Source organism: Pseudonaja textilis, chromosome 9 (assembly GCF_049901715.1).
Source record: "Pseudonaja textilis isolate UNSWEBS1 chromosome 9, rPseTex1.2, whole genome shotgun sequence".
In the NCBI taxonomy this organism is placed as follows: Eukaryota; Metazoa; Chordata; class Lepidosauria; order Squamata; family Elapidae; genus Pseudonaja; species Pseudonaja textilis.
This window is the reverse complement of record NC_141998.1, coordinates 16,332,347-16,357,080: the sequence shown is the minus strand read 5'-3', so window position 1 is coordinate 16,357,080 and position 24,734 is coordinate 16,332,347. Positions and strand designations below refer to the sequence as shown.

At 38.0% G+C, this 24,734-nt stretch overlaps 1 protein-coding gene across 1 annotated transcript; it reads left to right on the top strand.

Annotated features, from left to right (window-relative positions):
- Positions 1-15,185: 15,185 nt before the first annotated feature.
- Positions 15,186-22,900, top strand: LOC148125047 (nucleoplasmin-like). Its single transcript, XM_087938760.1, has 6 exons — positions 15,186-15,255; positions 15,354-15,439; positions 16,588-16,707; positions 17,518-17,611; positions 21,043-21,212; positions 22,793-22,900. The coding sequence occupies exons 1-6, from the start codon at positions 15,186-15,188 to the stop codon at positions 22,898-22,900; spliced, it is 648 nt and encodes a 215-aa protein (XP_087794886.1).
- The last annotated feature ends 1,834 nt before the right edge of the window (positions 22,901-24,734 follow it).

The following is a 24,734-nucleotide window of genomic DNA, read 5'->3' as shown; positions in this document are numbered from 1 at the left end:
ACTCATTTCCTGACAGTGAGAACAATAAACCAGTGGAACTCTTTGCCTTTAGAAGTCATGGGTGTTCTACCACAAGGTTTTTAAGAAAAGTTTGGAAAGCTATTTTATATTTACCATGGGGTCCACTATACAAAGTGGTGTAAATTCAACTCAAGGGGTATGTCTGTGCATATATCTCTGTGTGCATACATGTATGTGCAACCTTGAGCTTATTTATACATGCATACACACAAAACACAAATATGTATATATAATCAGTTGAAGGTTGCATAAATACTTAATACCTCGTTGTCAGGTGAAAAGAATTCTTGCTGAATTCAAAGCACTGAAGAGTTCTTTATTATTATTACCTGGATACAAGAATCTGGTCAATGGAAGTCACAAGGGCTGGATTTAGGTCTCTGGTAGCTATGCAACAATTCCAAAACTGATGACATGTTGAACTCTACCTTCCACCTCTGCTTGCTCATCTCCTATTTTCCCCAGGTCTGGCGGTGGCTGATGAGTCAGAGGAGGAATAGCTGGGTCCAGTGTCTGATGTGCTGATTAACAGAAGGCAGAGGAGAGGAGAGCAGTGGAAATCTATGGGCTGTCCTTGGGACGGAAGACCCACCACTGCTAGCAAAGTCCCACCCTAGCTCTGGGGATAAAAGGCAGAGGGCAGAGATGAATAGATGTGGCAGACAACCATTCATCTCCCTGCTGGACAGACTTGTTAACCTGCGTTGAGAGGGAAATTTTTTGCCGGGGCTGCTGGCGCTCCTAGTAAAGGAATCTTTGACCTAACTTCAGAGGGTTTGTGATGTTTGGGGAGCTGGGTCAGAACAATCTGCTTGCTATTATCAGCACAACACATCATGCCATTATGATCTATAAATCATGAGAGAGCCATGTATGACTCCAGCTAGTATGGCTTATTCAACACATCATGAGTAAATGTCCTATGTGAATTTGGGTTCCTTTTGTGAGTAGGAAGTACATCTTTAACAGGGCAGATATAGCATAGACATTACTGCATGTTGATATAGTATAGCAATAGCACTTAGACTTATATACATGAAGTGTTTTACAACCCTCTCTAAGCTGTTTACAGAGTCAACGTATTGCCCTCAACAATCTGCATGCTCATTTTAACAACCTTGGAAGGATGGAAGGCTGAATAAACCTTGAGCTGGTCAGGATTGAACTTCCTGGCTATGACCAGCCTGCAACACTGCATTCTAACCGCTGTGCCACCATGGCTCTTGTATTGTAATATAGAGGGTTCAAATTGTAGAGAATTTAGTAGATGGTGGTTACCCTAATGTGTATCAGAACTAATTAATAAGGTAAAGGTAAAAGAGTCCCTGAGGATTTTACTCTGTCATTGCCGACTATAGGGGGTAGCACTGATGTCCATTTCAAGGCCATTGAGCCAGGTATTTCTGCGGTAATGTGACCAGCATGAGTTGCAGAGCGCTGTTACCTGCCCACCAACATGGTACCTATTTATCTGCTCACATTTGCATGCTTTCAAGCTGCAAGGGTGGCAGGAACTGGGGCAAGAATGGGAGCTCACCCCACCACTTGCCTCTCAGGTCTTGAACCTGGCCTGTCTGCTTTCAAGTTGACAGGCCCAGTGTCTTGAGCCACCATGCCCACAGATCAAGGATGCTGGTATAATTTTTTCAAAAAGATGGTTAGATAAATAGTTTTGATGGGTGAACCACAACCCCTCACATTCTTTCTCCCACCTGTTACACTATCAAAAGCCTAATAAATTCTTGTGTAGGTGGTTTGCTTGATCTGCTTAGATGAGACTGCACCATGTGCCTATCACTATGTTCCAGGAATGGGAGAATGTGGACTTAGTTCTTGTTTCAAATCACGTCATTAGGAACTTCCTGGAATCTTCTTTTGCAGTATGAGAACTTGACTAGAGATTCAGGAGGAAAGGAGCTGAATACTGTAGAAAGGTAAGATGATACAGGAGAAATGTGCAATATGTCAATATCTTTCCTTTCATGTTGCACATTGTATTGTTAGTGAGTGTGAAAGAACAATCCTTTACTATGTTTTGATTGTCTCAGGAAGTACTGTCAGAAAGGTTAGCTAAACTTTTATTGTGATCTTGTCTCTTCTCTTATTCACCTCACACTATCACAGAGTTCTTTAAATGAGCCATTTAGGACACCTAATGTTTTGAAACAGCAACCACAGATGATGAATAAATTTCTAATCTATGGGCCATGGATGTTCTTTCATCTATACTCAGGTATGTCTGTGAGGAAAACCAGGAAAAACTGAAATATAAATTTCAGTCTCAAAACCAACTCTTACTATGTTATATGTCAACCATCCCACTCAAAACTGTCTGAGTTAGCACACTGATTCGTCTAAGATGTTAGGTAGGAATTTGCTATCTAATGAAAGTCTAACATTGGAGTAACAAAAGCAACATTTTGCTTTTATTACTCCAATGATGACTTCTTGATGATAGCACAAATATCCTATTGAAGGTTGAATGGCACTTTTCAGGTCAAGGATATTTATTTTGGTAATATTGTACCTTGGGATTTATGTCTCTAAATTAGATGATACAGCTGGAGATATCCTAGAGTTGTAATTTTCCTAAAGGCAAATGGAATTTCTTGTGGTATTTTTTAAAAATATGTTTAACTTATCATCAAAGAAGCTTCTTCAGTTCTGGATGATTGAGTATCTCCATAGATAGCAGATGATGTGCATTTCTTCTTGACTATATAAAAATTTAGGGGAAAAGATTTCATATTTTAATATTTCTGCATGAGAGAAGGAACCCACTCCACACAGAGAAAAATAAGTTGTTAAATAAGTTTGGAGCAGCAGTTAGCTCAAAGAACAGTAAGTTAAAATAAAATTATGCTCAGATGCTACTTCTGAGATCAAGTCAGAACTTTATTCCACCAAATTGCACACTTCTGAAACTCAGTGCCTTATCCAATGTGTTAGACTATAATTCCCAGCACCTACCAACCAGTGGTGGAATTCAAATTTTTTTACTATGGTTCTGTGGGCATGGTTTGGTGGGCGTGGCAGGGGAAGGATACTGTAAAATCTCCAGTCAGAGGTGGGATTTGCCGGTTTTCAGAACAACTCAAAATTTCCACTACAACTTCTCCAGAACTGGCCAGAACCTGGTGAATACCACCTCTGCTACCAACCAGACTCACACCACGTACTCAGACACATAAAGTATCCATTCTTAATCTCAAATTTTGTGAAGCTTCATCTGTAACTGTAATTTCTTGGAATAATTTTCACAATCTTCTCTATCTTCGTATCTTTTTATTTCTTTTGCAGCAAATGCTATCTGGTGTTTCCACTGCCTCAGGCCACTTCCAAAGGAGAATTGCTCTCTGAAAAATGAATTTTGCTGGGCAGGACAAGAAGCAGGTTGCTACACACTGAACCTCTACCTTTGTAAGTGTGCAAGATTAAATCTGTGAGTTAAATTTTTCTATCTCCTCACTCAAAGTCGAGATTTTCTGCAGCTTTTTTGCTGAGAAATTTACTTTGGGGCAAGACAACATGATATAGGAGATTGGATTATTGTTACAAAGGTCTTATTATGCAGAGAGAAGATGGTGAATTCAGTTTCCTGAATTAGCATAAAATTAGCATAAAATTAGCATAAAATTAGCATGATTTATTATTTATCATTAAAGGTATTTATTTATTAGGAGTGGTGCAGTGGCCTAGAGGTAGAGAGGCTCTCTCAAACAGGAGGCTGTGAGTTCAAACCTAGGTAGAGGCAGATATTTCTTTCTCTTGGCACACTGAGAAGAACACTGTGAACAAAACTCTGCATTGGTGACAGGAAGGGCATCCAGCCATTAAAACACTCTGCTAGCTCCATTCAATTGCCCAGATTTCCTCCACAAGGGATTATGGGATCATTAAATGAATGATGAAGATGAAAGGTATTTATTTATTAAATTTATGGGCTATCCATCTCACTATTCAAAGTGTCTCTGGGTTAAGACAAAAATGAATAAAGACTTTTTTAAAAGATTAGAAACTTTCCTTGAACTTTTTTATTAAAAGAAGAAAAGACTGAATTGATGATACATGAATTTGGGGATTAAAAAGATCAAAGAGAAAAGGGAAAGAATACTCAGCAGAAAAAACAGTGGAAGTCACAATTCTATGGTTTCTTTTTTAATTTAATTTCCTTATTTTTTATACTGTTTATTTTCTTATTCTTCTATTCATTCTTTATATACTGTTATACTGAAAAATTCTAAAAAAAATGCTATTTTTTTTTAAAGGAAAGAAACATGGAACCAGGGATTTGCTATTTATGCCCAACATAATCAGGCCATTTTAATTTCAGATTTTGCTTGGGGGTAACAAAAAAGATTTCCAGCTAATATCATAGAGAGGGATTATGACCTCTAAAGTTCTTTTTTCTTCTTTTTTTCAGCAAAAACTTTGATCAGTTCTGAAGCTGGGTGCATACAAGAATGTAACAGTTACAGAACCCACAATCATAAGATTTGGCATGAGGTTATTTGCTGCTTCACAGATTATTGCAATCCTTAAATCAGAAAGTGAAATCAAATGGGTTTAAAACAAGAGAAGCTCAGCATCGAGATATTTGTATGGTGTGATGGAGGGGGAGATACAAAACAAACACAGTCACAGCAAACAGGTGAAGCCCCTTTTATTCCTTCAGTTCACTTCCAAGCTCCAAATATCCTTGACGGAAGACAAAAAACTCCCACACAAGCAGTTACAAGATGGAGGGGAAAAAAAACCCACAAACCAGGCAAGATAAGGGCTGGAGGACATCCACAGAAAACAGAACACACACTGGGAAGGACGCCAAACTCAGAGAGGAACCATAGAGATATTTCCATGCCAGCGTTCGCACCTACGCATGTCCATCCTCTAATTCATTTGTCATAGCTGCAGCCCATGAAGAGAATCAAGGCCGTCTCCTCCCAAGTAGACCACGTCTCCTTTATCCTCTCCTCCCTGCATGCCCTAGGATGGATAGGGGATGGGCCTGGGTCTTCCTCTGACTGCTCAGCCAGCCTCTGCCCTTCCCCAGCCTCCTCCACAACCTCCAGAGCCACACTTCCACTCCCTATTGGCTGTTCCTCCTCTCCCCCAGAATCAGTCTCCACCAGGGGCATGACACATGGACAGTGTGTTTCTTGTGGTTTTCTGCTCTTGCATTTTGAAGAACTTTGGCTTGTAAACAACTGGATGATTGCCAGATGGGAGATTTGAAAACTCCAACATTCTCTTATTCTCTGCTAATAGTCTGCATTTTTATAAATCAAATATGGTATGCTTACAATTGTCAAGCTCAGTCACAATTTCCTTACCGTTTAATAAAATAATGAGATTTTCAGGGGAGAACCTACGGAAACTGACTGGGTGTTGTTCCTGAAACAGACAGCAACTACATTTTCAGGCTGGGAAAGACGCTTTTGGGACTGTAGATTAGTCAGCACATTACACCATTTGCTGATTAGAAGGCTGAAAAGAATTCTCTAGCTGGAAGATGGACTTTTAGCTCACCCAACTTGCTTTCTTTTACGTGATACTACTTAATATTACTAGTTTGGCACTACTTTCTCCTTAAGATGACTTCCTTGCTTTTTGTTTGTTGATTCTCTGAAGCTGTGGTAATCTCTCTCCTACCCTTTCTCTTATTGTTTTGCCCCCTGCCTCCCTATTGTATCTCCTAAATAGCTTACATAATTCTACTTATTTGGGGGGGAAAAAAGAGGGGGGTATACTATTATTATAGAGTTAAGAGATTACTGTTGTAAGTATTAATAGTAAAGAGGGATAAACTCTGTTGATATTAACTATTTATAAATTATTTAGACTACTTAAGACATTTAAGATTAATTCCTTAAAGTGTTAATTGATGTACTATTGCTGACCAATTTTCTTATTACATAGACTAGAATACTGTAGTAGATATCTATTTATGATATAGGGGAAAAGACTGTGGAGTGAGATATTAAATTGAAATACGTGAATAGACTTTCAAATACAAGACCCAAACACTGAATGGTGATTTGGGATAATATATCTAAAATTGTGCATCAACAAAAACAAATACTTAGAGAGATGACATCCACGACAACTATGGCCTTAAAAACAGGAAGGAAGGCTACCCCGACCCTATCGACTACGTTGACACCCACCCCACCAACAACTCAAAAAACTATTGAGGAGTCCTTAACAGGGGAAAAGCAGCCTAATGTCCCCAACATTAATATACAAACTTCCCTATTATCCTTGCAGGAAGCTATATCTAAAATGCAAGAAATGATTAAAAATCACAATGAAACTAGAGCAGATATAAGCGAATTGAAAGATGAGATGGGGAAACTGAAGACTGAAATGAAAGCGGATATATCGAAGGTGGAGGGTAAGATAGGGTCTCTACAGCAGGCCATGGAGAAAAACGAAGTGAAAATAAAAGATATAGAGAGTAGAACAACACACATGGAGACTAACTTTGAAAGGATGGATGAGGAATTTAAAAATGTACTTAGAGAAACAGAAGACTCACTGGTCCACCTCGAGATGGACAAAGCAATGGCGTATTTAAGGTTCCAGAATGTGGCTGAAGCAAAAAATGAAGAATTGGAACATTTGATGGCAGAAATATTGGCTGAATGGTTAGGAAAGGAAAAAGATGATCTAATTAAAGAGTTTGATGAGGTATATAGGGTTAGCACAAGCTACACCAGACGCAACAACTGTCCAAGAGAAATCCATATCCGCTTCTCTAGGAGATGTCTGAGGGATTTAATTTTGAAAATGTCTAGGGAGGAAACAATATCATATAAAGGCAGAGAAATTATGATTTTAAAACAAATTCCAAAGAAAGTGAGGATGATAAGACAAGATTATAAATTTCTAGCTAATGATTTAAATAAAAAAGGAATCCAATTTAAATGGTTAATCCCGGAAGGGATGTTAATTACGTGGAAAGAGAGGAAAATCAAAATAGAATCGATAGAACAGGCCCAAGATTTTTATCAACAGCTCACGGATACGAATGGTCAATCCACTAAAGAAGAACTTAAAAGGAGACCACAGGAGGACCGATATCATCACAGAACCCAAAAGGAATGACTTTCTCCAATTTCAGGAAGTGATAAACCACAACCTGGGAGAGAAGAGCAAATCCCACAACAGCAACAACAACAAGAGAATCAAATCATTACTAGGCAAAAATCTAAGCAGACATAGATAAATGGTGGAGGGGAAGAAGTTGCCCTCCATCAATATAAATGGATTAAATTCAATATCAAAAAGAAAAAGGATATTTTCAAAACTTATTCAACATAACGCAGATATAATATGTCTTCAAGAAACAAATATTTCGAAAAATGATGAAAGACATCTAATTTGTCCAAAATTAGGGAAACTTTTACGGCACCGGCCGATAAACAAAAGAAAAAAGGAATTGCAATTTACGTAAAACAAGATGTAAGGGCAGAATTAACCTGGTCGGATCCCGAAGGAAGAACTCTGGTTATACAAGTTTGGATAAACCACATCACATTTTTACTTGTAGCAATCTATGCCCCAAATGAAGACCAAGGGAAATTTTTTAAACACCTCCACCAAAAAATAGTAGGCTTTGAAAAAAGGAACATTTGCTTGATTTGCGATTTTAACTCCATTGCAGACTACCAAAAAGACCATAGTAATATGGGAAAAAACAAGAAGGGGAAAAGGGAACTTTCTGCGGCATGTAAGGAAATGATGAAAGAGTTAAATTTAAAAAGATTTATGGAGGGAACGGAATCTTGAAGAGAAACAATTTACATACTATTCTAATCCACATAAGACTTGGACTAGAATAGATATGGCTTGGATGGATTTGGATTTGGCTAATGAAATAAAAGAAATTAAAATCCTACCAAATGAATGGGCTGACCATAACCCAATACAGCTAATTTGGAGAGATAGGAGAGGAATAAAAAAAAGATGGACACTCAATACCCAAATAGTAAATGAAGAAGAGTATATTAATAAGCTGAAAGAGGAGCTAAACTATTTTCTAAAAGATAATAATAATGAAACAACTTCAAAACAGAATATTTGGGATACTATGAAAGCAATTATAAGAGGTACAACAATTTCCTATAATGCTATGAGAAACAAGAGAACTTATGCCCAACAAAACATATTACAACAACAAATCGAAGATTTAGAAATACAATTACAAAAAACCCCTAAGATCCAAGGAATACAAAACCAGTTAATATTAGCCAAACATAAGCTGAATTTAATTGAACAAGATAAAATAGAAGTTAGCTTGAGAAGGTCCAAACAAAATTATTTTGAACACGCCTAATAAACCAGGAAGATGGCTATCTTATAAACTTAAAAAGAAAAAGAAAAGAGACTGATACACCAACTAATAGACGAAAGGCATACCACAACATGAGATTGAGAAGAAAAAGATATTATATTAAACTATTTTCAAAGATTATATAAAAAGAAGAAATCAATGAAGACAAAATAAGAACTTATCTGGAGAATACGAATGATAAAACAATAGGGGAAGGAGAGAAAGAATTATTAAATAAGGATATTACATGGTCTGAGTTGAAATCTGCAATGGAGAATCAAAGTAATAATAAATCCCCTGGTCCAGACGGGATTCCAGTAGAATTGTACAAAGCCACAATAGAGTTAGTAGGGCCACTGATGCTGGAAGTGTTTAACGAAGTACTTTTGGCTGCCAAAATGCCAGACTCATGGAGGGGGGCGTTGATTTCGTTAATTCCGAAGGAGGATGTGGATGCCAGATATATCAACAATTATAGACCAATCTCACTTTTAAACGCTGATTATAAATTATTTACCTCAATTATAGCAAATAGAGTAAAACAAGTTTTAAATTTATACATTCATGAAGACCAAAATGGTTTCCTTCCATCCCGCCAAATCAAAAATAATCTAAGAACCGTTATTGACGTCTTAGAATATTATGAAGTTCATCCAGAGAAACAATTTGCACTCATGTTTTTAGATGCGGAGAAAGCATTTGATAATCTACATTGGCACTTTTTAATACAAAAATCTATAACATGAGTCTGGGCACTAAATTCGAGAACATTATCACAACAATTTACAATACCCAACAGGCCAATATACTAATTAATGGTGAACAAACAGGCCCATTAAACATTGAAAAGGGCGTTAGACAGGGTTGCCCCTTTCACCCTCCTATTTATACTTGCTTTAGAATCACTGTTAACGCGGATAAGACAAAACTCTGAAATCCAAGGAGTTAGGGTCAAAGCAGAGGAATATAAACTACAGGCATTTGCAGACGATATGGTTTTCTTCCTAGAGGAACCCATGGAAAAAGGACATAACCTAATAAAAGAACTAGAACAATTTGGTTCAGTAGCAGGATTAAAGATTAATAGAAATAAGACAAAATTACTGACTAAAAATCTAACAGAGAATCAGAGGAAAGAATTAGAAAAAACCATGGGGATACAGGCAACAAAAAAGGTCAAATATTTAGGCATATGGTTAACACCACATAGTAAATCGCTCAAAGAGAATAATTATGATAAACTATTACAGCAAATTAAGAAAGACCTAGAATCTTGGAATAAGCTGCAGCTTTCTCTACTGGGCAGGATTGCCACGATCAAAATGAACATCTTACCAAAACTCCTTTACTTATTCCAGACAATCCCAATTAAATTACCCAAATTTTTTTTTGAAGATATAAATAAGGTAACACTTAAATTTATTTTGCAAGGGAAAAAAGCTAGAATCAATATTAAGGCTTTACAAGATGCAAAAAGTAGAGGGGGGCTAGCGCTCCCAAATTGGGAATTATATTATTGGGCAGCCAACTTATTATGGTTAAAAGACTGGGTCAATTTACTCAATAAAAGAATTTTGCCTTGGAAGGGCACGATCTTCAGAGAGGGTGGCACGCATTTCTATGGGATGTGGGGAAAACTAAACAGTCGTATTTTCATGGACACCTTATTATAGATTCATTAGTAACTAATTGGAAAAAAATATGCAAAAAACATTATTTAAAAATTCCGATTTGGCTTTCAACAATGGAGGCAATGGTTCATCCCAAAAAATTGGATATAACAAAAACGACTAAGTATAAAGATTTATTAGACCCTCTAGGAAAATTAAGAACTCAACAGGACTTACAGGAACAGGGATTTAAAATTGACCAGTGGTTATATATACAAATCCATAGCAGATACAAACAAGATATCAAAGAGTTTGGAATCTATAGCAAATTACAATATTTAGATAAAATCTTATTAGGATCAAATAAAAAGAATATCTCCAAATTTTATAAATATTTATTAGAGGTAGAATTAGAGCAAGAGATAGTAAAAGGGAACATGATAACGTGGAGTAGGAATATTGGAAGAAGCATTACATTAACAGAATGGGAAAAGATCTGGAATAGAAACATCAAGATTACGAAATCGGCGGCGTACAAAGAAAATATGTATAAAATGTTATATAGATAGCACTTACCCCCTTCGAGGTTGGCGAAGATGAACCCTAACATGAGCTCAAGGTGTTGGAAATGCAAAAGCACTGAAGGAACATTTTTCCACACGTGGTGGTCTTGTAAAACTACATTTTCATAAATTGATCACATAGATCCTTTTACAAGAATCCTCTGTCTATCATATAACAAAAATATGGTTTCAAGATAAGTATAGATCTATGGACTTATAAAACATGGGCGCTAACCTCACAATTGATAGAAAAGCGACGAGTGACAGAAAGAGCCATGGAAAGATATGTACTTAGCATCACAAGACAAGACAGAGAGACCTGCACATGGATTAGAGAACAAACAAAAGTTTGTGATATCATCAAGAGAGCAAAAGAATTGAAATGGAAATGGGCTGGTCATATAACAAGAAGAATGGTAGACCAAAGCAGTCATGGAATGGATCCCACTTGATAAAAAGCATCCACGCAAGAAATCTAAAGCAAGATGAGTCAATGACATCAGCAAGTATTGCAGGCAACCCAATTGGCAAAAGAAAGTTGAGGACTGTATTGATTGGAAGCACGCGGAAGAGGCCTTCATCCTGCAGTGGACAGATGATTGATGATGATAGATCCTGCCATATAGCTGCATTCAGAATGCTTTTCCTTGTTTGGTAAGTCTTTTCTGGGTGCCCTTACTTCACTTGACTTGCAAATCATGACCAGTGGTGATATTCTACCAGTTCAGGCCGGTTCTGCTGAGGTGATAGCAGGGATAAGCAATGGAGTCCGAACTCTCTGCCGCTGTGCTGTTGGGCCCACTCACCCGCCTGGGCTCCCATACTCACCTTTATCCACTGAATTTGAAGTGTGGCTGCTTTGCGCGGCACAGAAGAGTGCTGTGCAGTAGATGCTGAAGCGACCGGGATCATGCAGGCTCGCAGGAGGTTAGAACACCTCTTCGCCTGCGTAAAGTTTAGCATGTGCGCGCAAGCGAAGTGGGCGCACACGCGCAAAGCGCACCCACCAAGCCGGTGGTAAAAATATATGAATCCCACCACTGATCTTGACTTGAGCTTTCCTGGAAACCGTATATTGTAACTTCAACAACCAACACTGGATCTGTCTTAGTTTGCCAGCCATTATATACCCATCTCTACTCCCATCAATAATTCTTCCCAATGTTTTTGTGTGTGTATATGTCTACATTTTCCAATTATTTGCCAGCTCATGGATAGCCCTCCTTTCTCCAATGGAAAATATCTTTCATGGACAACTGGTATCATTTTTTTCTATTTTTTATGGTTCTGCTACCAACCACAAAGAACAGGAAGTCTCTGTGTGTCTGAGTGTATGTGCAATAGCTCTGGACAGTAGGAAGTTGCCACAATAACCCAAATGTATGGAATTAATAATTTGATTGCTGATTTATCTAGCAATATATCATTTCGATTAAAATCAACTAAACTTTGTTTTGAACTAAAAAAACTCTGTATACTTAATCTCTTTGTGTGATGTTTCATAAACCAAGAATTCATGGGCAGTAAAAAAACTGATTCTCAGCAGCATAAAATAAATGATCTCACTCGCAGTAGTTTATATAGCCTGCTTTCTTACATTATTTTCACAACAGAGTTGGTTCACACACCATACTAACTCATGGTTTAACTGTGTTTCATTAAAGCACAACTGGTTGAGTGAGTCCATATATAATGCAAAGCACAAACCATGATTTATAATATACCTAGTGGTGAGTTCAGAATATTGTTAAGTCAAAACCAATTCAATCACCTTAGTATGATGTCAGCCCATGAATTAGTAAGCTAGAGGCTATAAGTATCTTTACCTTCAGAATTAAATTCCACAATATTTAATGGAATTTATTCCTTAGAATGTGCCTTTTCTATTGGAAAACATACATGAAGGAAGTGCAAAGGCACTCAACTTTTTCAAAATTACCCCCAAACTGTCCATTAAAATAACTCTACTAGATTCCAGCAATGAGTTAAAATCTTCTGAATTTCTTGCAGTTTCTCTGATCATTGCAGCCCACAGAGGGTAGTCTTGTTTAACTCTATATAACACTACTATGGACTTCCTGGTACAAGAGAAGAAGCAATTGTCTGAGCAGAAAGAAGGATGTAAATCAAATACAGGTAGTCCTCAATTTACAACAATTCATTTTGTGACTGAAGTTACAACGGCACTGAAAAAAGTGACTTATGACTATTTTTCACACTTATGACCATCACAGCAATCTCCATGGTTAGGTTACATTTGGATGCTTGTCAAGTGGTTCATAGTTATGACGGTTGCAGTGTCCCAGGGTTATATAATCCTCATTTGTGACCTTCTGACAAAGTCAACAGGGAATTCAGATTCACTGAACGATTGTGTTACTCATTTGACAACTGCAGAGATTGTCAAGGACTACCTGTAAATAAGCAGTCCTGAAGGACCTAGCTTACTTGCATTTTAGTGTAATTCAATAGGCAAGCCACAACTTGAAATTGTTTCACTTGTTTAGAAGTATTTCACCTGAATTTGACTTTCTTGGAAGAAAAGTCTGATAGGCACTGGCATGATTGCATTTTTAATCTATTCCTCCTCCAAAACAATCAATTATTCCTGCTGCATGAAGAACATCTGAAGATTTTAAAAGCTAGGGTTTGTTCAACAGGTTAAGGGTCTATGTTTGTAGACAATATCAAGTCATAATTGAAAGACACATCTCATATTAAATCATAGGGAATCAAAATGCAAAGTAAGGCCTCAAATTGTGCTTCTGATCGTCCCACAGTTGCTTCTCATGCAGTTGTAGGAAAAGTCAAACAGCTGTGCTGGTACATCATTTTAAAAGCACAATACTTTTAATCGTAGCTTGTTGATTAGCTGGCTGCGCTCACACTGAGCCAGAAAATATAATTTACAAGCAGAATGGCTGGGCTCCCATAAGCTGATTCAGAGCCAAAGAAATGTTATGGTTTAAGATAAGATGGGAATCCAAATAATTGTAAAAATGAAATAAAATACTAAAATAAAATAAAAACAATAAAATATAAAATAAAAACGATAAAATAAATACAATGTGATAAAATAAAATGGTTTATTTTGTATCTTTCTCTGCAGTTCTGTAACCATCAATACAATATTATGACATATAATAATAAATACAGCTTTTATCTGCCTGGAATATCCTCTTAAAATAATAAGCTAGATTTGCACAACAAACCAGCATCCTAGAATGTAGATGTTCCACTTCGGCCAGCTTGAAGGCCACACTGAGCTTTCTTTGCACAGTGAAGTTACATTCTAAATGTTGGTTCCCCAAAGGCTACAAATACCTTGTGAAGCACATTTTTGAACCACAGGCTTAGGGTAGACTCTTTGGTTTTTTGTTGCCAATTGTACTTAATTCAATAAATCATGGCTAAATTAGTCCCCCCCACCTTTACAGAATGCTCTTCAGATACAGTATGTTGGGTTACAACTTCCAACACCCAACCTACCAAAGTTATTGGAACCTACAGATTAAGAGGATAGTAAAATGGGAGAATACTGGCTTGAAGAAAGTTGGTTTATAGCCTTCCTTAATTTGGGAGAAATTTTAGCAGGAGTGGGTTGGTTTTCTTTAAGACTGAAATTTTATTCTAGGTGCAAGGCTTACTTGATTGGTCCAAGAAAAGGTAAAACACCTGTTTTCCTTTTATAAAGGATATCTGCTCAAAGCAGGTTTAGTGGTTCTTTCTGAAATTTTGGTAAGTTACTTGCATGAAAATCTTATATGTTGAGCTGAACGTTAAAAAATTGGGAAGAAATTATACATTCTTTTGTTTGTGCTTGGTTTCAACAAATTTGCCATCTAGTTTGTGTGTTTTTTTCTTGTTTATTCAGCTGAAAACAGTATCTGAAAGAACAACTAATTGGACTTGGGGTTTCCATTTAAAAATTAAAGTAGAAAGGAAAAAAAAATTGTGAGAGAAACTTTGGGGAAGTTAACTAGGATAAAATGTTAACTTGATAGCAGATCCACTTAGTAACAGGATAATCTGGATACCATTGCAGTAGGTTGTGTTATGGATCTAAGACTTTTATCCAGAGTTTCATAATGTGGCTATTTGACCTTTGGTAGTAGTTATTTTCAAAATATTCACTTGAGATAATCTCTTTTAAAATGTATTAAGAAGTAAGAGCACATTCTTTTTCAAGGAATGTTTTATACCTCTTTGTAGATGAAATGGTTTTATCTTATTCCTGAACTCAATCGTAGTTGCACTCTTATGTATTTTGATTATTTGCAGGTGAGTAAGATGAGCCTAAGACCCAAAGGTGCTTTTTCAAGAGGCAACTGTTCTTTGTTTTTCTTTGAAGACATTTCGCTTCTCATCCAAGAAGTTTCTTCAGTTGCCTCTTGAAAAAGCATCTTTGGGATAACTATGACCTGGGTGCCTGGGAATCTCCATAGACAAGAACCCAAGACATTTAGCCACTGAAAATAGATATACAATGCTTTTGCTCAATTCAAACTGCAATTAAATTCCCAAAGAAGCAAGCTGGGGTGCTATTTCACACAGCTCAGATGCTTTTGCAATACATTTTGAAGGCTCCATCTGCTAACTGCCTAGAATTTACATGGTCTCTTGTCTTTGTCTTTAAAGAGGATCTTTCTCAAAGCAATGGCCTTGGAAGCCAGCTCTGCTACTAATGAGAGTTTTTGTTCCGAAAAACCTGTTTGTGTAATCTGGGGTAAGAAATGTTTTCTCTGGATTTGATCTAATCTAAGCCATTCATAAGAGAAAGTGAGTTGGCCAATCAATTTTCTAACTTCCTCTTTCACTATTCAGGATGTCAGCTCAACAGGGAGAATCCGGTCTATACATTTGATACTTCAGAAGAGTGGTCTTGTGAGCAGCAGTTAGCTCTAAGAACAGTAAGTGAATAGCTGGACTTTTTTTTTAAGGAGGTGAAATCTAAGGGGTTGGAGGCCAAAATGTTCTTCGCCAGTCCCCCTGCTTCACATCTATTTTCTTCTCACTGCCTCCCACATCAGTCATTTTCTTTTCCTCTGTTGATATTAAAGCACGGTTGAATGCAAAGCATTGAAATAATGTTGGGTCTTATATTTTAACAGCTTAGTTTCATAGCATTCCATTTTTTTAAAAGTTACCAATTTGGGACATTTTGAATACTGAATTATAGTTTGCTCCTTTAAAAGACTCTGGGTGAGGGGTTTCTATGTTTGTGAATATCCAGAGAAACACCACAGATATGAAACAGTCAGGTTTCTAACTCTTGCATAAGGCTTCGTGTGCAATTTTCTTTAGATCCAGGATCTTTATGGAATATATGTGGGATTCATGTAGACACACATTGAGAAAAATGGATAGTGTCATGGAAGTACTGTAAGCAGTAAATAAACATTTTTTTTCATAATCATAACCATAAACAGTTTCCCCCATTCAAATGGTTAGGAATATTTCTGCTTTGTTTACAACATTCAGAAGTGTGGAACTATATTAAAAGTCTTGCTAAGAGGTTATGCAGTAGTAATACAGTGGAATGATTTGCTAATAAATCTTTTTCTGCTGGTTAATACTGCAATGAAGTTATTTGTAAAGCCCTGGTGGCACAGAGGTTAGAATGCAGTATTGCAGGCTACTGCCCATGGCCAGGTGTTCGATCCTAACCGGCTTAAGGCTAACTCGGCCTTACATCCTTCCGAGGTGGGTAAAATGAGGACCCAGATTGTTGGGGGCAATAGGCTGACTATGTAAACATCTTAGGTCTGTAAAGCACTTATAAAACAGTATATAAGTCTAAATACTGTTGCTATTTGAATTTATATAAACCTTAAACATTGGATTATTCAATAGAATGAAACAAGTTTATGCAGCATATTAAGACAAAACTTTATCCTCAGGAGATGTACATCTAGGGTTTATGAGGGCTAAAATGAATGTATTTCTTGGTCAGAGGTTGTCAGGTGGTGATAAACTGTCTCCAGAACTCTATATTCAGAAATAATGAGGGTCTTTAAGATATAGTTAGCCTTGGTGACCCTGCCTTTCTTCCAAGTAGATCTGCCTTGGGGAAAATGCCAAGGATGAATTCCATGTTGTAGAGATCGTGCCGCCAAAGAGTAGCAATATTTCTACTCCAGTGTGTATTGCAACTTTGAAACTTTCTATACTTCCAATGGTGAGTGATCTCATAATAGTTATTTTTTAGAACTTCTCATTTGGTAGATCATTCCAAACACCTTCTAAAACTAGCTTCTCCTGTAAAGTTTTCTAGGGACCATACTTTAAAACATTTATCTCGTGTAGTTCAGCTATAGTGCCCCTTGACCTCATCCAATATATGCAACAGTAGACTTTGCTAGCCACTGTTTAGTCAGATACAGAGTAACAGAGTTGGAAGGGAACTTTTAGGCCATCTACTTCACCCCGCCCCCCCCAAGCAGACCCTACACCAGTTTTGACAGATGGCAGTCCAGTCTCTTTTTGAAAGCTTCCAGTGATGAAGCTCCCACAACTTCAGTTTCCATCCATTATTCCTTGTCTGGCCTTCAGGTCTTTTGGAAAACAGCTTGACCCCTTCCTCCTCTCTGTGGCAGCCCCTCAAATATTGGAAGATTGCTATCCTGTCTCCCCTAGTCCTTCTCTTTGCTAGACTAGTCAAGCCCAGTTCCTGCAACTGTTCATTGTATCTTTTAGTCTCCAGTCCCCTAATCATCCTGGTTGCTCTTCTCTGCATTTTTTTCTAGAGTCTCAACATCTTTTTTATAGTGGGGTAGCCAAAACTGGATGCAGTATTCTAGGTGTGGTCTTACTAAGGCTTTATAGAGTGGTATTAGTACCTCACTTGATTTTGATTATATCTCCGTGTTAATGCAACTGAGGATTGCATTGGCCTTTTGGCCGTCAAGTTTGTATTAAAGGTTTTTGTATTTTTGCTTAATTGAAATGTTGAATTGCTTCTCAGACTATGAATTTTTATGTTCTCTAGGCTACTCTAGCAGGGCTTGATTTGACTCCTCCCATCACATTTAGGCTAAAATCAGGATCTGGACCTGTGTATCTTGCTGGACAACATGTAACAGGTAAAATGATGAGTCTGCCTATCAAGATGAGGCGGATCAGCTGCTTTCATGGTGTGGAGACAGTAACTTGGTCCTTAACACCAATAAGACCAGGGAGTTTATAGTGGACTATAGAAGGAATAGATCAGACCTCCAGCCCTTGCTTATCAACGGAGACCAAGTGGAGCAAATGGCCAGTTTTCAGTTTCTGTGTGTTACCCTAAAAGAGGACCTGACCTGGGGTGCCCACATTGCAGCCCTGGTCAAAAGGGCCCAGCAGAGATTATGCTACCTGAGACTTCTCAGAAAACAACAACTGAAAAACTGCTGGTGTCCTTCTACCACTGCACCATAGTGGGTATTTTAACTTACTGCCATACTACCCGTGTATGGTTTGCTAATGGCACAGGAGTAGATAGAACAGCACTCCAGAGGGTGAACATCATTGCCCGGAGGATCACTGGTTGCCCTCTCCCCTCTTTGGAAGAGCTTTATAGCCCCACTGCCTTAAGAAAGTTCAAACCATTCTTAAAGATCCGTCTCATCCTGGGCACTTTTTTTTTGAACTATTATCATCTGGCAGACGATACAGGATAATAAAAACAAGGACAAATAGGTTGAAAAACAGCCTCTACCCTAGAGCAGTAGCTATATTGAATTCTACTATATGGTGCAATATTAATGCAATATCAGTTTTGCACCAGGAGTTTTCAATTCAATTGTGTAGAATGCGAAGGATGTGTGTTTGTGTTTTATTTTTATAGTTATAATGTACACTGAAATGGCGTTCAATTTTGTTGTACAATGTGCAATGACAATAAACTAAACTAAACTAAACTATAAAATAATAATCCAAAGTTCTTGAGACAATCTGAAGTTGATCTTGGGTTCTATTAAGTGGGTCTTCAGATTATATATATAATTTCTGAAAACGTATTTTCTGTTGGTTAATGACTGCAATAAAGTGACTTTAATTTTGAAAACATATTTGTCTAATATGCTATCCATAGGTGCCTTGTTGCGATTGCCTGAAGATAGGTTTAAGATTAGGTTCATACATTGCATAGATATACGTTTGGATTGATTTGGGATTAATGCACTGTGAGAACCCAGCAACTATAAATTAGAAACTATCAGTGAACTGTGAGCTATATGCTAATATGTTTTATGAATCAAAAGTGATCATAGTTTTAATAACAAACCGTGGCTGGTTGTAATCTGCAAACTTATGTGTTTATGCATGAAAGCCAATGTAGTATTGTGGTAAAGGTGCTAGATGTGTAGCACACTTGGGTCCTTCTTTACATACAGAATCTGGAACAGTGACTTCTCAGTTCTAGACTGGGAAAATACATAGCCACTAACCCACATTGTATCAGCAAGGAATATTGCAGTCAATAATAATCTAGATACCTTCATTCAGTAATGGATTGGTTTGGGCTGAAGATATACATATGTAATCCAGGCCTAGGAAAGATTTAATTGCAAATATTAAATGCATGAACTTATATTTGCTTCAGCCCTTCCTCCCACTACCTTTTCTAGGAAAAATCTGCAAGAAAAATATCAAACCAGATTTAGTTGAATCTTGAGCCTTATATTGAAACATCAACTATATTTAATAGATTGTTTTTCAGCAGTTTTCCATAAATGCTGTAAAGCTATAAATAGAAACGATTTGGCTGGATAAGGTGTATCTTCTCCAAAAACAGGATCAAGCTGATTTAAATAATCATACTGCTCTGCAAAAAGGGATTTATTGTGGATTATGATCTGGCAATAATTGAGGGGTTCATATGTGTGGTAGAAAAAAAATCTGAAGGTCTGGACATCAACTTCCCAGCTTTATATGGTTTATTGGGAACGACAAATTCTCAGAACTGATTTTTGCATGTAGAATTGAAGATGTGATAACAAAAAATAATGCAGACTGAGTATAGGTATAGGTAAAGGTAAAGGTTCCCCTCGCACATACGTGCTAGTCATTTCCGGCTCTAGGGGGCAGTGCTCATCTTTGTTACAAAGCTGAAGAGCCAGCGCTGTCCGAAGACGTCACCATGGTCATGTGGCTGGCATGACTAAATGCCAAGGGCACATGGAACACTCTGACCTTCCCACCAAAGTGGTCCCTATTTTTCTACTTGCATTTTTACATGCTTTCAAAGTGCTAGGTTGGCAGAAGCTGGGACAAGTAATGGGAGCTTACTCCATTATGCAGTGCTAGGGATTCGAACTGCCAAACTGCTGACCTTTCTGATTGACAAGCTCAGCGTCTTAGCCACTGAGCCACCGTGTCCCTCTAGTAAAGCTAGAGTATGACTTACAGCTAATCCCAAAGGTGTTTTTTTTCTTCTCAAGAGGCAACTGGACTTTCTGGTTTTACTTTGAAGATGTTTCACTTCTCATCCAAGAAGCTTCTTCAGCTCTGACTGGATGGTGGGGAATGGAAGGATTTATACTCCTTGCAGACAGCTGGTCATTAGAATTCTTTTAGCAAGTCACTAAAGTCACCTGGAGTTTTATTTGTGTCCTCAGTATCACCTGAGTGAGGCAAATTAATGTGGAGCTTTCTTGGAACTGTTGAAAGGACTGTGTTGTAGATTGGAGGTATATGATGTCTATCCCACCCACTCTGTTGAGAGAGAGCTGTTCAGTTTTGACATAGATGGCTGTCGCAGCGAGCGACCGGTCCGTTGTTCCGTCGGCGTTCTTTCACTGCCTATGGAATTCCCCGCAGGGAAGAAGTTTAGAGGGACCCTCGCAAGGGTGAATACCAATAACAAACACCAGACATCCAATTGTTTTCATAGGAGGGAGCACATCACACCCGAGGCAGATGGATTGGTCCAGGCGGTTGCCCCGAGTGCTTTGCACAAACCTCATTTATTATCCTCTTTCAAGCGGGTGGGGGAGCACACAGGAGATAACAAAGTTTTACCTTATATGGAAGAGATCATAAACAAAGAACAAAGAACAAAGTATGTGATAGTGTGCAAGCTTGCAAGTATGCTTATCATACTGGGCTAGCGTGTCCTGGGATAGAAAGTAACAACAGTCAGTGTTTCATGATCGTATTGAAACATTTTGCAGTTGGCTAAAACAAGGTCATCAGATACGTGCAAACATCCCTGCATCCGTGTTTGACAATGTCTGCTTAATGGTGGAATAGCTACAGATGGCCTCTTTAACCTCTCTTTCAAACCAGTGATCCGTCTCTGTCCAAAATATGGGCTTTGATGCGTTTCTCCTGTGTTGGGCCATGCATTTATGAAGTGGTTGTTTGGAAACAAACGTTTGAAAAAGCACCTTTGGGACAACCACGACCTGGATGACTGAGATGTCCATCGACATTTAGAGTATAGCTAATGTTCCATTTTATATGTCCTTTAAAGAAAATTGCCTGTGGCTGCAGTCAAGGCAGTTTTCATAAAACTAGCAACATCTCCTTACAGTTGGCTTGCAGTGGAATGGAGATGGTGATTTAGAGAGAGAATCTTCTTCTTCATCACAGCCTAGCTATGATTCAGAAAGCTCTTCCACGGAAGACTCACCTGTAAAATCTGTGAAACATTCATCCAGCAAGCATGTGCCTTCAACCAAGAAGGGACAAGAACCAACTCTGGTAAAGCTAGAAAGAAACAATTAGATTTTAATGCACAAATAAGCAGCTAATAAGTTGATTTGCCTGTTTTCTATATATATGAGGCCTTCATTCTGCAGTGGCTAAACAATGGCTAAAATGATGGTGATGATCTCTCTCTCTCTCTCTCTCTCTCTCTCTCTCTCTCTCTCTGTGTGTGTGTGTGTGTGTGTGTGTGTCTCTGTGTCTCTCTCTGTGTGTCTCTGTCTCTCTTTCTCTCTCTCTGTCTCTGTCTCTGTCTCTCTGTCTCTGTTTCTGTCCCTCTGTCTCTCTCTCTCTCTCTCTCCCCCTCCCTCTACCTTTCCCTCTCTCTGTCCACATAAATACAATGGCTAAAATGATGATTTATATTAAAATCATCATTTTAGCCATTATTTAGCCATTGACTACATGGGTAGTCCTTGACTTACAACAGCTGAACTTACAGTGGCACTGAAAAAGTGACTTATAATCATTATTCACACTTATGACTGTTGCACCATCCCCATAGTCATGTAATCACAATTTGGATGCTTGGCAGTTGTCTAATATTTATGTTTGCAATGCTCCAGGATCTTGTCATTCTCTTTTGTGACCTTCTGACAAATAAAGTTAATTGGGAAACCACTTAACTGTTACTGACTTAACAACTGCTGTGATTCAGTTAACAACTGAGGCAACAAGGTTGTAAAATGGGGAAAAATTCAGTTAACAACTTTCTCATTTTGCAACAGAAATTTTGACTCAGTGGTGGCTGTAAGTTGAGGACTACCTGTGTATGGTTAGAGGTCCCGAGATTAAGGAAGATCATACCACCCATAAGGGTGAGAAGAGAATTATATATATATAATTCATATGAAACAACTCTGTGATCCACTAAATTATCCTTGGAGAGAATGCAGTCTGATGTGACCAGAATGAACATTAAATTTTAGGCTGATCCATTTTTATTTACCTCAATGCTGGATGATCGTGTGATCATCTAAGAAATATATATCTCATAAATAGAAAAATTATTATACTGGCAAATGAACTTCACGTCAATATTTACTTACCTGACAGGGTAAACAGAAGGACCATAGGCAAACAAAAAATCAGTGGGAGCAAGAGGGACTTGTGACTTCCCTTAGGCTTCCTCAGTGACTTTGCTAGCGGGAGCGTGTCAAGAAGCATTAGAAATCATGATCATATGACTGCAAGGTTGCTGCAATGGGCACAACTTTGTGAGTAAAACTGGCCTGAACATTGTGGAAATTTTAATTCTGCAGGAGTAATGTCTCCCAGATTTTTTAATTTCTTTAAGTTAACAGATTTTGATTAGAAACATTGTTGAAGTATAATGCACTCAAGTACCCAAAATGCAATTATGTGGCACTGTGTGTGTGTGTGTGTTTGTGTGTGTGTGTGTTGGCAGCTATTGTAACTTTGAAATTGGATTGTAGGTAGCTTTAGTGGAGTCTGTTGTAACTTAAAATGGTTGCTTGAGTGAGTGATCGGTTGTACATTAAGGACTCCTGTTTTAAATGTCCATGGGTGACATTACTATACACGTATAACTGAATGCCTTGGTTTTTTTCCTACAGACAAAAAAAGGAAACCGAGGAAGGAAGCCTACTGCTAAGGCGGAACTGCGGCTTCAAATTCCTACAGACGATGAAATAGATGTGGCTTTCTTGAATAAACACATTTGATGGAGATGGAGACCCTTTTCAAATCCAAAGAGATTATCTGAAGAAGGGGTTTCTTCCCATATTTTTTTCCACAAGTCATTCACTTGTTAGATATGGGCACCTCATCCCTAAAGCAAAAACAGATAGGATGAAACCTTGTTTTCAAACCTTTGCGTTTCTGGAAATTAGAAGTTTTTTCCTCCTAACACAAAATGAATGGCTATAAAAACAGTAGGTGCAGTGTGTGCATGATTTAGGAATGATCAAGCTCCATTTTCAGTTTCAGGAACTGTACGAGAAGCCATTAGAAAGTACAATATGTATCTTCCTCTACTTTTGCTTCTTCGATGCAATCTAAATTTGACTAGTAAGATAAGTTGGCAAGATCTGAATGACCAAATGGAAACACTGCAATGGAGGAAAAAGAATGGCATAAACCAGTAGAGGTTTGGCAGAAGGACAGATTGACGCATTTGGAAAGGGATAGATATATATGTCACTATGTTCTTGTAAAAGAATTAAACATTCATATCAATATGGCTTGTGGTCTTTTTTGAGGGAGGAAAGGTCTCAGAAAGATTAAACGTTTTTATGTTTTTGAGTGGGAAAAGCTAGACTTTCAGCCACAGCAGGAATTTGGATGAAAATGTAAAAATACGTTCTATGGTCTCTTTATAAATAAGATCCACCATATATAAGTGATATGAGTTTCTTCCAAATCAGGAAGACTGTAAAGGAATATTCCATCTCTTCCTGTTTGTCTTTTCCATCCTGATTAGGGATCTATCTTTGATGAAGGAGACCACAGCATAAATAAGGAAACATGAAACCTCCACAACACATTTTAAACAATTAAATCAGTCCCAGAATGTCTGCAAACATAAATGTCCTTCTTGGAAAAGAAATGTTTAGGTCCACCTTGGAGAGACCCAAATTTCTTGACACTGGTGGAATGTGCAAAAAATATCACAAGAACTCTGGTCAAAATGGCTATGAACAGGTACCAAAATAGATTGCAAGGATGCTTCCAGGGAATGTAGTTCCTATGTGATTTCTTGAACAGGCAGTTGTGGCATTTGATACCAATGGTTTAGGAGAGAAATAAAAAATAATAGCAAAATACAAGTGTCAGGGTTCCGACCGATGCCCTAATTAAAACATGAGCCTCAAGCCAAGCTTCAAAAGAAATCCAGTTATTTATTAGGAGCTTCATGTCTGCAAGGACCAGGTGGAACCAACTCTGACCTCAGTTAATTTGTGTTTTGCCTCTGACCCTGTTTCCCCCTTCCCCAAGATGTGTCATCAGTCACATTCCCCAACAAAGCAATTTTGTGGGTTATAGAAATCACTCTCTCTGGCCACTGGGTGGTGTTAACTCTGGATGATGTTAACTGGGCAGTTGGAAGGTAGAGCCTCGGTGGCGCAGTGGTTAGGATGCTGTACTGCAGGTCAATTCTGCTGGCTATTGGCTGGCTGCAATTTGCAGTTCAAGTCTCACCAGATTCAAAGTTGACTCAGCCTTCCATTCTTCCAAGGTCGGTAAAATGAGGACACAGGTTGTTGGGGGCAAGAGGCTGATTCTCTAAACCATTCAGAGAGGGCTGTAAAGCACTGTGAAGCAGCACAGGGCTGTAAATAGTCTGTGTGCTATTGCTATTGCTATACATTGGACTCAAGATAGTCTTCAGTTGCTTTGGAAAAGGTTCAATTTTACCAATATATATACAATATCTTTGGATGAGCCTAATTTCAATGTATTTTCCAGTCGATTAAAAAAGTTTCATAATGTCTTACTAAGCATTCAGGTGTAGCCTACAACGAGGCACAGAACATACTGTAACAGGCTGTTGCTGAT